This window comes from Pseudoliparis swirei, chromosome 13, assembly GCF_029220125.1.
Source record: "Pseudoliparis swirei isolate HS2019 ecotype Mariana Trench chromosome 13, NWPU_hadal_v1, whole genome shotgun sequence".
NCBI lineage: Eukaryota > Metazoa > Chordata > Actinopteri > Perciformes > Liparidae > Pseudoliparis > Pseudoliparis swirei.
In genome coordinates this window covers 13,720,827-13,734,617 of record NC_079400.1, presented here as the reverse complement: position 1 = coordinate 13,734,617, position 13,791 = coordinate 13,720,827, and the positions used below count along the sequence as shown (strand labels likewise).

General features: G+C 41.9%; 1 protein-coding gene across 1 annotated transcript in view; it reads left to right on the top strand.

The window, feature by feature from the left end:
- The first annotated feature begins 458 nt into the window (after positions 1 to 458).
- The window catches only part of mtr (5-methyltetrahydrofolate-homocysteine methyltransferase), a 48,888-nt gene continuing 35,555 nt past the window's right edge, over positions 459 to 13,791 (top strand). The window contains exons 1-2 of the mRNA XM_056429195.1: positions 459 to 586; positions 5,530 to 5,741. Coding sequence (XP_056285170.1) covers positions 547 to 586; positions 5,530 to 5,741 — 252 coding nt within the window. The 5' untranslated portion in view covers positions 459 to 546. The remainder of the gene's footprint in view (positions 587 to 5,529; positions 5,742 to 13,791) is intronic.

Below are 13,791 nucleotides of genomic sequence, written 5' to 3'. Positions count from 1 at the left end.
GGAAAGTCTTCAGTCTACTCTAATAACATCACACATGTCGCATAGTGTGCTGATATTTCTATTCTCTTGTATATATTTTTGTAAGTCTCCTCTCTGTTGCTCTGGGACACACAGGTCATTAATTTCCTTTTAGCCTGCAAGAGATCACTTGGTGTAACGTAACTATTTCTTAGTTAAATCGCTGCAGCAGGTTGGTTTTTACTGCTTTTAGCGGACTGTCATGTAAGAAAAAAACAAAAACAGCGCAACTTTAGTTATAGCGTTAAGAGAACGTATTGGTGTTAAATTATTATTAATACAGCTTTTAAAGCAAAATATTCAAATGCCGTGGATTGTGAACTTTTTACGTTATTGCCGGGGGTAGGTGAGAACGTGAGTTATTTGGCGAAGCTCTTATTGTGAAGGATTCGGGGCCGGAAGTGTCGGTGTTGTCTCGAGCTGCTGCGTGGAGCGCGCGAGCCAGTTGGTTGTGAAAGGTTAGCCATACTAGACCAACCGTCCGCTCTGCAGACCGCGGGGCTGTTTCCAAGGCGGGTACTCCACACCATGGCTCCGACTAATGTCATCCAACACAAGTTGGAACCGGGTGAGTCCACTTGCGTGCTGTTGTCCAGCGTTAACAGCATGGACCGAGCGGTTAACGCGTAGCTACTAGCTGGCAATGTTAACGGCTGCTCCAACTGCTGCCCACTAGTGACACTGCGCGTACGTGAGGAAAGTTACAGGAGCTAACTTGGACATGGAATGTAACCGCATGCGACCGTTAACTGTCTAGCTATGAACATGTTCCAGAACAATCTATACTATATATCACTATATACATGGTAATATAAATTAAACTTGTCACTATAAACATGGTAATATAAATTAAACTTGTAACGATATACTTAGTAATATACATGAAACATTTAACTATATTCAAAGTAATATACATTAAACATGTAACTATATTCATAGTAATATAAATTAAACTTGTAACTATATACTTAGTAATATACATTAAACATGTAACATATTCATAGTAATATAAATTAAACTTTCAACTATATACATAGTAATATATATTAAACATGTAACTATATACATAGTAACTATACATTAAACATGTAACTATATTCATAGTAATATAAATTTAACTTGTAACTATATACATAGTAATATATATTAAACATGTAACTTTATACATAGTAATATAAATTAAACTTGCAACTATATACATAGTAATATATATTAAACATGTGACTATATACATAGTAATATAAATTAAACTTGCAACTATATACATAGTAATATATATTAAACATGTGACTATATATATGGTAATATAAATTTAAACATGTAACTATATAGATAGTAATATAAATTAAACTTGTAACACAGATTATGAGAATCTTTCCAGACAGAAAATAAAACACAGACTGGCAACAACTGTTTAGGTCTAGTATCCATATAAACATATGTTCAGTTTATTTTATATAGCCCCAAATCACAAATTACAAACTCCCCTCAGAGGGCTTTACAGTCTGTACATGACGTCCCTGACCTTTGACCTCATATCGGATCAGGAATAGCACATATCAGTTGTAACAAGCTTAGTTTTATATGAATGTGGAGTAATTTCAACTGCTATGCAGAATCGACAGCAGGAATAAGCCCCCCTTCATTTAACATGTAATTGTAGCTCAATTTAATTCGGTCGACTTTTTCTTTTGATAACAAACTGGTAACTAACGGTGAGTTGGTTTATTATTGCCTCGGTGCCGGCATTTGCAAAATTTGTTGAACGTTTTTACTCTCTCAATCAGATGCATATCTATTTATTCAGGTTTTCGGAGCAGGCTGCGACAGTAAAATGTGTTTTAAAGCGATACTATAGGCTACAAATAACACAGGAAAGCACTTAAAGCATCACCACTATGGCCCCTGATGTACAAGTCTACAGTTGTTGTGTGTGATTTAAACTCTGGTGGTCTCAGCCTTATCCTCCACATGCCTGCGTACAGACCAGTGAGTTCATCTCAACTTGTAATCGTTCAATAATGGATCTCCACAACCTGGTTTTAACATTTGATTGATTGCATTACTCATTTAACTCGTCTGATATGTCGCCGTGCTTCTTGTCTCGCCCTCACAGCGGTGGCGGTGTTAGATTTTGCCATGATTATGGTCTGGAATTCCTCATATGCGTTCATGATCGTCTCCCTGGGAGCCCATTGCAGGGGCTATGTGGCCCTTGGTGGTCCATATAGTGAGTGCTGAGCAGAACCACGGCCCACCTGACTGCCTTACACACAAAGAGGGTCACTGACCATGCAGAACCCAGCAGAAGTCCCTCTGAGGCCTTAAAATGTAGGCGTCCCATTTACATCAACCAGGATGATGGCAAGGCTGATGACTGGTGGAAATAATTATATGGACACAGGGGAGGAAATTTACATATTTTTTAGGGGGCAATTCTTCCCCCCACTGACTGAAATCCAGGAGCATTTAAAAAGAAATTGGGGGCACTTTTTGAAACTTGTGAGAAAACATTTAACCTTTGTTCAAAAATAATCATTACACTTATTTAATCTTAACATAATAAGACTATTAGGCAGTAGTCTACAGATTCAGAGGATTTTCTTAGATTTTTTAAAATAAAAAACAAACAGAAAACAAAAATCAGACAATCCTATTCAATATTGTTCTTATTTCTTTGTGGTTATTTATTGTTATTAAATTTTTTAAACAACTATTTACAACTTATTTCTATATTTTTTTTTACTAATTCAAAATTATATATATTTGTGTGTGTGTACCTACCTTGTACATGCCATACAGATAGGACAGACAAACAAAAATAAAAGGCTATTAAATGATCTAATTTATGGGGGCATTTTTTGCCCCTCCTCGTGATATCAGGGGCAACATTATATTTCTTAGGGGCAGTTTTGCTCTTTGCCCTGGTGTATTTGCTGATGCTGTATGGACATACAGTATGTATTGTACAACTTGTATCCTGTATCCTGGTCACTCTTCTGGAAGTACCATATATCAGGGATTGCTCATCAAACGTGTTAAAATATCGCCTGATGGATTACTTCTCAAATATTGATATTGGTCTTCTCCAAAGCGTAGAGCTTTTTGTTCTCATCGTATCCGAAGCTGTCCCTACATCTGCTTTCTGTGCTCTGGTTGCACTCTTGACTGTTCGACGACTCCAAGGTTGGAGTAATGCATCGGTCTGTAATATTACAACTCTCGGATTTAGTGAAACATAATGAGACGTGCAGATATCACGGGTATGATGATGAAGATCCAGAATGTATCGTACACACTCACCTGTACTCCAGATGTGTTATTGTACCCACACATCTGTGGGCCTCACTGTTGACCTGCTTATATTGTTATGATCCTCACTCTTAAACTGTTTATATATTTGGAAATCCTTTCCCATATTATTATTATTTTCTTATGATCAGTATATATATATATAGTGCATCTGGAAAGTATTCACAGAGCTTCATTTTTTCCACATTTTGTTACGTTACAGCCTTATTCCAAAATGGATTAAATTCATTATTTTCCTCAACATTCTACACACAACAACCCATAATGACAAAGTGAAAACTGTTTTTTGCAAATTTTTGAACATTTATTAAAAATAAAGAACAAAAACATAACATGTACATAAGTATTCACAGCCTTTGCTCAATACTTTGTTGAAGCACCTTTGGCAGCAATTACAGCCTCAAGTCTTCTTGGGTATGATTCCACAAGTGTGGCACACCTATTTCTGGGCAGTTTCTCCCATTCTTCTTTGCAGAACCTCTCAAGTTCCATCAGGTTGGATGGGGAGCGTCGGTGCACAGCCATTTTCAGATCTCTCCAGAGATGTTCAATCGGGTTCAAGTCAGGGCTCTGGCTGGGCCACTCCAGGACATTCACAGAGTTGTCCCGAAGCCACTCCGTTGTTATCTGGGCTGTGTGCTTCGGGTCGTTGTCCTGTTGGAAGATGAACCGTCGCCCCAGTCTGAGGTCCAGAGCGCTTTGGAGCATGTTTTCATCGAGGATGTCTCTGTACATTGCTGCATTCATCTTTCCCTCAATCCTGACTAGTCTCCCAGTTCCTCCCGCTGAAAAACATCCCCACAGCATGATGCTGCCACCACCATGCTTCACTGTAGGGATGGTATTGGCCAGGTGATGAGCAGTGCCTGGTTTCCTCCAGACATGACGCTTGGCATTCAGGCCAAAGAGTTCAATCTTTGTTTCATCAGACCAGATAATTTTGTTTCTCATGGTCTGAGAGTCCTTCAGCTGCTTTTTTGCAAACGCTAGGCGGGCTGTCATGTGCTTTTTACTGAGGAGTGGCTTCTGTCTGGCCACTCTACCAAACAGGCCTGATTTGTGGAGTGCTGCAGAGATGGTTGTCCTTCTGGAAGGTTCTCCTCTCTTCATAGAACAATGCTGGAGCTCTGTCAGAGTGACCATCGGGTTCCTGGTCACCTCCCTGACTCAGGCCCTTCTCCCCCGATCGCTCAGTCTGGCTGGGCGGCCAACTCTAGGAAGAGTCCTGGTGGTTCCAAACTTCTTCCATGTCCGGATGATGGAGGCCACTGTGCTCATTGGGACTTTCAATGCTGCAGAAATCTTTCTGTACCCTTCGCCAGATCTGTGCCTCGATACAATTCTGTCTCGGAGGTCTATAGATAATTCCTTGAACTTCATGGCTTGGTTTATGCTCTAATATGCACTGTCAACTGTGATACCTTATATAGACAGGTGTGTGCCTTTCTCAATCATGTCCAATCAACTGAATTTAGCACAGGTGGACTCCAATCAAACATCTGAAGGATGATCAGTGGAAACAGGATGCACCTGAGCTAAATTTTGAGTGTCATGGCAAAGGCTGTGAATACTTATGTACATGTTATGTTTGCGTTCTTTATTTTTAACAGATTTGCAAAAAACAGTTTTCACTATGTCATTATGGGTTGTTGTGTGTAGAATGTTGAGGAAAATAATGAATTTAATCCATTTTGGAATAAGGCTGTAACATAACAAAATGTGGAAAAAGTGAAGCGCTGTGAATACTTTCCGGATGCACTGTATATATATATATATACAGTATATATGACATCCACATGTTCTACTAAGTGAAAGAAGTGACTATGACTCTGAAATCAGATAATTAATATAAAATAAAGAAAAACAATAAAGAAAATTATATATATATATATATTTACATGCATCTCGCATTTACATATGTTTCAATTACACTTATAACCCTAACAAATTGTTTTATAAATAATCCTTTTTGAAAAACTAGCAGTGAAGTATGACAACATCTTTAGCAAAAACGTGATGCGGATGATGTTTATTGGTTTGATCGAGACTGTTGAAGTCAATCTATTAAGTGATGGTTTTATTTTCTCCCTTTTCTATGTGTTTATCACCATCTGCTTGTTTTTTCTTTCTTTAAAACATTTGTTTAACTGTAAAAAAATCAAATCCCTGTTGAATATGAATTCTCTTTTTCTTTTCCAGGATGCCAATGTCCATTAGAGTCCGAGCTGAGAGCGGTGCTGCAGCAAAGGATCATGGTCCTGGACGGCGGTATGGGTACCATGATCCAGCAGCACAGGCTCGAAGAAGAAGACTTCAGGGGGGATGAGTTCAGAGAGCACCTTCTCCCACTGAAGGGCAACAACGACCTCCTGAGCCTCACACAGCCCGAGATCGTCTACCAAATACACAAGGTACCTGCATTCAGGGGAACCCCACATTATATCAGACGTGTAGAGGACATTTAGGACTACGGGTTGTGAGTTTTATGACATCAACCCAGTACACATTCAGTGAAACAGGAATCTATGACGTTCTAAACCGTTTACCGTGTCCTGACCCGTTCGTATGGTCATGGAAAACCTGGAAAAGTCTTTTTTTTTTAATGGTTAATTCCAGGCCTGGAAAAGTTCTTGGAAAAAATAAAATCCCAAAAGTCTGGGAAAAGTCATGGAAATGTATTATATTCATATCAAGGTTCACGGTTTTTATTTGCCATTTGTGCCTCGACCAACAGTCCAGACACATTGGAATTATTGTGCAGGGCTCTCTGAGTCAACAGAGGTAAAAACACACGATAATAAGAACGATTTAAAAACACACTAGAATAAGAAAGATATAAAAACATACTAGAATAAGAAAGATATAAAAACATACTACAATAAGAAAGATATAAAAACATACTCGAATAAGAAAGATATAAATACACACTACAATAAGAAAGATATAAAAACATACTATAATAAGAAAAATATAAAAACACACTAGAATAAGAAAGATATAAAAACACACTACAATAAGAAAGATATAAAAACACACTAGAATAAGAAAGATATAAAAACATAGAATACAGACTTGACGAATGGCTCCTACACAGACAAGTTGGTGTTTTCCATGAACAAAACACTTTTATTTATCAAATGAATTAAAAATTAATATAAAATATAGTCAAGACATTGACAAGGTTAGAAATAATTATTTTTATTGTAAATAGTAATGTTGTTCTTCTTGTCCCTCAAATGAAGGCCAGTTTTAGAGCTTCTCTCACCAGCATAACTGTTTTCAGCTGCGCTCACATAAAAAGGCTTTTCATTGGTTTTCTACCCCTCCGTTAGTCTTCTAAGACTACTGCAATGTTTTTATCAATGTGCACTGTCCCTTATTAAATAAACCATTAAAAAAAAAAAAAAAAAAAAAATAAGGCGATAACACAATGTACCACTAGAACACTGGAGATGGGCCTCTACACACCTATGGAGAGACTTCATTAACCACCAGAGAATAGTCATTTACCACATTAATGTGGGGTTTTCACCTTAAAGATAAAGCCCCGCTCGTTCAATTACCAGACCAACTCCACTGACCACAGATGACAGACTCGAGCTCGTAGTTTTACTTGCTGCAAGGAGAGAGTTGAGCTGTGCCTTCACACGTCTCCAAAACACTCTGGCTCAGTTCTCCCCCGACAGTCCTTTTATTGAAACAAGTGGTTACACAAAACAGGATGAGGTCTCTTATCAGTGATGCTTCATGACCTTGAGTCCTGTGTGGTGTGGGTTAGGGTGAGTTATGTGGGGAGACCTGAAACACAACATTGTTCCTGTGTCTGCTTATTACCCAGATGTGACCCTGGAACCTTTTGCTCTTAGGTTGACCGGTACAGAATAAACAACACAGCAATAATATGATTGTAATTATTACTCTTCTTCTAGTAATTACAACCCCAAGGAGTAAACAATAATTCATAGGGTTTACATTCTTTAATACAATATTGAAAACACATGCTCTCAAACCTAACATTCCCTCCTGTTTTTCATTTTTGATTTTATTTTTTAGCTTTGTACTGTGTTTTTCTCATATTCAGACCTGGTTAACTTGTTATACACATTTTCTAACCGGTCGTCATTATAAACCTTAGTACTGTACTCATTGCTGGGAGCGTTCAACACTAGATTATACAACAAGGGGGGCTTTTTTCAGAGCCATATAATCTTCTTCGCTCTTGGATTCATCCTGCTGCAACATGACATATTGTACAAAGGTATTACCCACCATCCTGCCAATCATTGCGTTTATGCAGGGCATTATACAAGCCATAAGACAACACATCAGAACGAAAATACATGTCATCAATACTCCAGCTTTTACGAGGAGTTGCATCCAGCTTCCAGACCACAGCCAGCCGAACCAGTTGGATTGTGAAACGTCAACATGGTCGGCGGCCATGGCCCTCTGGAGGGCCCGCAGGCGGTCCATTGCAAAGGTCATGTTGTCAGAATGTACGTCATCGGTAATGAATGTACAACATGTTGTATTCAGTAAAACACAAGTACCTCCAGACGCAGCAGTGAGTAAATCAAGGGTCATGCGGTTCTGCATAACCATGGTTCTCATTGAATCAATCTCTTTGTTTTGGGCTTCGTCAATGATGATGGAGGAGTTAATGAACAACCCTAATCTATAATCAACGGTTTCAATGCGCAGGATGTTTTTTGCTACGCCTGTCCAGGGGAACAATGCCAGCGCTACTTTTGAACCGGTTGACCAGTGTTTGAATTGGTCAGGGACATCGGTACCCCATACAGAATCATGGGGCAGGATTTGTGCATTGGCACGCTTTCTCCGTGCCCGGGCAACAGGCTTGTCTTCAAGTTTCAGGAAAACAGTGTGGTCACTCACAAAGACAGGAGCACAAATTCCTGTCCAGCTTGCAGGTAATGTTAAATAGGCATTATGCCCACATAACCACCAACCCCCCTGGACCATCCACGTGCCGTTTGATGTTCTACCCATACGGACAGGAGCACCTTCACCATTTAGTCCAGTTTGGTTACAATTTGTGGTTTTTCCCATAGGGATAGTACCTGTCTCTTGTTCGTAACACATTGGATGTTGCTCCTTGCCTCGCATGATCAGCCGCTGTGGAATAGATTTCCCCCTAACAGTATGGTTCCAGTTTACCCAAAATTCGGCTTCACATATCCCATTTCTCAAACCTGGAGCGTGGGGGATGATATCGTCAATTATTATTCTGGCCTTTTGGTAACCTACCCCTGTCATGGATGCAAAACATTTAGCCTGCAATCTGTTCATCACTTTGCCATGAAGGGTCACCTGGTCAGAGGAAATAGGCAACACAGAACACACATAGCAATTTGTTTTCCCATAACTTGCAGCCAACTTATGCATATACGAAAACCATTTATTCTTCAGCCGTGGTTGTTTCTCTTCTTCGCTGTCCCGACCCCAGGGGTCGTTTTTCAGATGTGTCCATCTTTTCTGCCTTGACTGCAGTTCGTTATAGTTCAGCAGTCCTCTGACCACTAGGGTCGCAGCAACTGTGGCTACTGCAAGTAACACCTGACCAAGCATTTTCCTAATGGATGTGGCTCAGTTGATTTCTTCACCGGGTTGAGATTAGTGGCCCCTAAACGAACCACCACCCTTTGTAACCGGACTTCACACCACAATCCCGTCGTCTGCCTGGAGAGGTATTACCTTCTTGCAGTGGCTCTGATGTATCCAGGTGTTCCGCTCTGCAATTTTTAACGACGTTGGAGTAGTCAGCAAGACGGTGAATGGACCTTCCCAGCGTGGATGGTGCCAATGTTTTCTTTTCACCACCTTGATGAGGACCTGGTCGCTTGGCTCCACACGGGTGTTCTGGAGGGGAGCAGAGATGTCTGGCAGGTTATTTGTTCGAGCGATCTCGTTGCTTTTAAAAAGACGGCTCATCCAGTCAGCTAGTGTGTGCTCTGCCCCCGCATCATCTACCTCTCTTATAGTGTCTATAATTGGTAGTCTAAACTGCCTCCCTGTCACTATTTCAAAAGGTGACAGCCCCTGCGGAGTGGGCGTAATTCTCATGTATGTTTCAACCAGAGACACACATTCCTCCCATGTCCTCCCCGTCTCTTCCATTGTTTTTCTAAGCCTCAGCTTCACTGTGCCGTTTGTCCTCTCGACTAACCCTGCACTCTGGGGGTGATATGCGCAGTGGTTTTTTAACTGAATGTTTAAATGTTCGGCCATTAAGGAGATGACCCGATTTACAAAATGAGAGCCGTTGTCACTGTACAGTCTCTCTGGAATCCCTTTGTTTGGTATGATACTCTTGCAAATGGCTTTTGCTACCGTTATGGCGTCTGCATGTTTAGCTGGGATTATGTCCACCCATTTAGAGAACGGACATATTAACACTAAGCAGTACTTGTAGCCTTTGCATGGTGTTAGTTCAATAAAGTCCATGTTCAAATATTGGAATGGGTATGAGGGGGAAGGAAATTTCCCTCTCATTGGTCTTTCATTTCCTTGTGCATTATGTCTGCAACATATCATACACGCTCTACAAAAGTTTTTGGAAAATTTTGTGTAATTGTATGTATGGAAATGCATGTTTATCATCCGTACCATCCCTACTGTTGAGACATGGCATGGCCCATGACTCAAATGGCCAGCTGTGTTGTACAAGCTTGCTGGGAGCACGAGTTTGCTTTGTATTCTAAACAAACCGTCTTTATCTGTTTCTGCTCCGTCGGTCAACCACTTCTTTTTTTCGTTCTCAGGTGCACTGTTCTGCATGTCACGTAATACCTCTAGTGGTATTGGCTGTGGAACACTTTCTCTACTGTGTAGGAAAACGTGTAAACCATATTTCCCGACAGCTGCTTCCTTTGCTTTGATGTCTGCGTGTGCATTACCTCGTGTCACCATGTCCTTTCTACTAGTATGTGCTGCACACTTACATATTGCGACTGTACGTGGTAACAATACTGCTTTTAAAAGGTTAGTCAGTAGGTGTGCGTGTATGACAGGCTTTCCTGTTGACGTCTTCATTCCTCTGCGAGCCCATTGGGCTCCGAACACATGTAGAGTTGAGTAGGCATATTGGCTGTCTGTGTACACTGTTATGTCTTTCCCTTCTGCTGCTTTGCACGCTTCAGTTAATGCCACCAATTCTGCTGCTTGTGCTGAATACGTGTGTGGGAGTTTTCCAGCCTTAACTACCTCTTTTTCTGTCACAACAGCAAACCCTGTCAGGTTCTGTCCAGTTATCGATTTAGAACATGAACCGTCTACAAACCATGTCTCGCCAAAGCCTAATGGTATATCTTTCAGATCAGGACGTGGCTTGCATGTTTTCTCGGTTTCCTCTTGACAGTTGTGTGGTTCTCCGTCCTCAGGTGTAGGTAGTAATGTAGCTGGGTTCAAAGTGGTGCATCTCTTAATGGTGATATGTGCTTGTGACATAAGTGTAGCTGTTAATGCCAGATAACGTGCTGGGGATAAGAAAGCCATCTTTGTCTCACTCAATAACATGGATACTGCGTGTGGTACCATCAGTATGAGCGGATGGAACAGTATAATTTCAGCGGTGCAGTGCACAGCCATAGCGGCTGCACATACTGCTTGCACACATACAGGGAGGGCCAGGGACACAGGGTCCAATTTCTTTGAATAGAATCCTATTGGTCGTGATTTGGTCCCGTGTTTCTGTGTTAATACTGATGTCATAAAGCCTCCCTTGCAGTCAACAGGCTGTTCAAATGGTTTGTCATAATCGGGTAATGCCAGGACAGATGAGCCCACGAGGCAACGTTTGGTAGCCTTGAAAGCGTTATCTGCCGCTGGTGTCCATTGTATCTTTCCTGTCATGGTCATGTCGTCAGTGTAGATTGTGTCCAACAATGGTTGTGTTAAGGCGGCATACTCTGGGACCCATGATCTGCAGTAATTAGTCAAACCTAAAAACTGCATCATCTGTCTCTTTGTCACAGGTTTGGGTGCGTTTAGCACTGTTTGTTTTCTGTCAGCATGGATTCGTCTTCCCTCGCGAGTCAGACTATGACCCAAAAACACCACTTCCTCTTGTACAAACTGCAGTTTCTGTTTGGACACTTTGTTGCCTGTTTTTGCTAAGTGAGTCAGCAGATTCAATGTAGCTTCAACACATTCTTGTTTAGATGGTGAGGCTACTAGGATATCATCTACGTACACCAGGATTTGGGAGGTTTTTGGGAGTTTTAATGTTGACAGGCAATTCGCGATTTCTCTCGAGAAAATCGTAGGGCTGTCAACAAACCCTTGGGGGAGTCTGGTGTAAGTGTACTTTGTGCCCTCATGTGTGAATCCAAACCAACCCTGGGATTCTTTTTCCACAGGGATGGAGAAAAATGCGTTGCTAAGGTCTACAACGGAGAACCACGCCTTTCCTGGCCCTAGGCTGTTCATAAGTGTATGTGGATCTGGTACTGTGGGTGCTGTGCTTTCTACTGCCTCATTTACTGCTCTTAGGTCTTGAATCATGCGCCAGGACTCCTTATCAGCCTTTCTTACTGGAAAAATTGGTGTATTACATGATGCATCTGGACATTCACGCAATATACCTGCTTTCAGCATGTCACTAATTACTGGCTTAATGCCTTTCTTGGCATCTTCTTTCAGGGGATATTGTCTAATGTTGGGCCTGTAATTAGTTTTGGCGCGCACATGCACTGGCTGGGCATTCGCCATTCGTCCCACATCACATTTCCCTGTTGACCACACACATTCAGGAACTTCCTTAAGGGCCTCCAGAGCTTCCTCCGTTAGCATACATCAGGCTAGGTCGTTATCGTCCAGGTGGGCTCGCGGAGTCATGGTTAACATAAAGCCAAGATGTTTTCGTCTAAGCCCTCCACTGCGTTGCCACCCACTTTCTTTGTCGTCTTCCCAGTCAGTTGCTTGGTCCCCCTCCCTTACTATATGACCCAGATCTTTCCATAGGACCCCCGGGCCTCGGACAACGGACACGTGGGGGACCTGTGAGTCTTGCATTAATGCTTGAACTGGCTGGGGTATTCCTACAGATACCGCTACGTTCCCATGGTCGTCCTGATATAACATCCTAAACGTCACTTTCTGTGGCCCCAAGCGGGTCACTTTGTCGTCGAATGGTTTATCAGGGCCTGGGGTCTTTTTGTAACGTATGGTCATGTGTAGTTCTTCCGGAGCTTTGACCTGTTGGTGCTCCTGGGGCGTGATCATTTCTATCAACTTTTTTCCTGTGCCTGTTAGGTCTGGTCGGGGCATATTTAGAGACCAATAGTAATGGGGCTCGTTTACTGCTTTTTGTACAAATATTTGGTCTTCTATTTTCTGTCCTGGACCCACTGCCCTCATCCCCCCCGTAACTGGAACTAGGCTTAATCTTAATTTTTCCATACCATCTCGGCCTAACAGATTGACGGGGCAGTTCTTGATGAGAACAAAAGGTAGACAGGTGGTAACTCCTGTTGCTTCATCTTCCAGGGCGAGAGGTTTTGATACTGGTCTTTGATCTATCTGTCCATTTGCTGATTTGACAAATATAGTACCGCTCTGAGGCCACATATTAGGAACCTCCTCACGCACGACTGACGTATCTGCTCCACTATCACAGAGGAACTCTATTCTCACGCCGTTTATCATGAGCGTGCGGAGGGGTTTTACATTGGATTTGGACATGCTTAGTAGGACTTCTGATAAATCTACCAGGTGTATGTCAGTTTTGTCCAGTCCTGACTCCTCTACGCCTAGTCAATTATGGACGTCAGGATTACGAGGGGGGTTTCTGTGATCTCTCTCATCTGAATATTGATTTTTACGAAACTGACCGTCACCTCCCTTGGATATGTCTTCATAACAGTCCCTGGCCATATGTCCTTCTTGTCCGCATCTGTGACACAGGAATTTACCATGCTCTTTCCTTCCTCCCTTGCATCCTCTGTAGCCGCCCTTATCTCGGCCTCCTTTATGACCTCCTCGCCCTCTTGCTCCCCCTCCCCCCACAAAAAATACCTCCTGCTCATCCCCCTCTTCTGATACTACAAATGCTGCCGTCGACTTCTTCTTTTTCTTCTCTCTGATCACGCTGGCTGCATTTTCCGCATAGTTTAAACACTCTTGCACTGAACCTGTTCTGTGATTGACGTTGAATTTGCGGATATATTCAGCTATTCCTGGGCCGAAACCATTCATTAAGGCCTGTTTTAACTGTTGTTGATAGGGGGTGGCGTCTCCAACATCATATGGGATGCCGCTGTTTGCTCTAAAGCACTCCTCTAATCTCATCCTGTAATTTTGTAGAGTCTCCTTCTCGTCCTGTCTACATGTCGCTATTTTAGTGTAATCTGGTGCTACAGTGAACACCCTTCGTATATCTCCATACACTGCGTCGGTCTGAGCGCGCAGTTCTACATGTCCTACGACTAGGAAATTTGCATT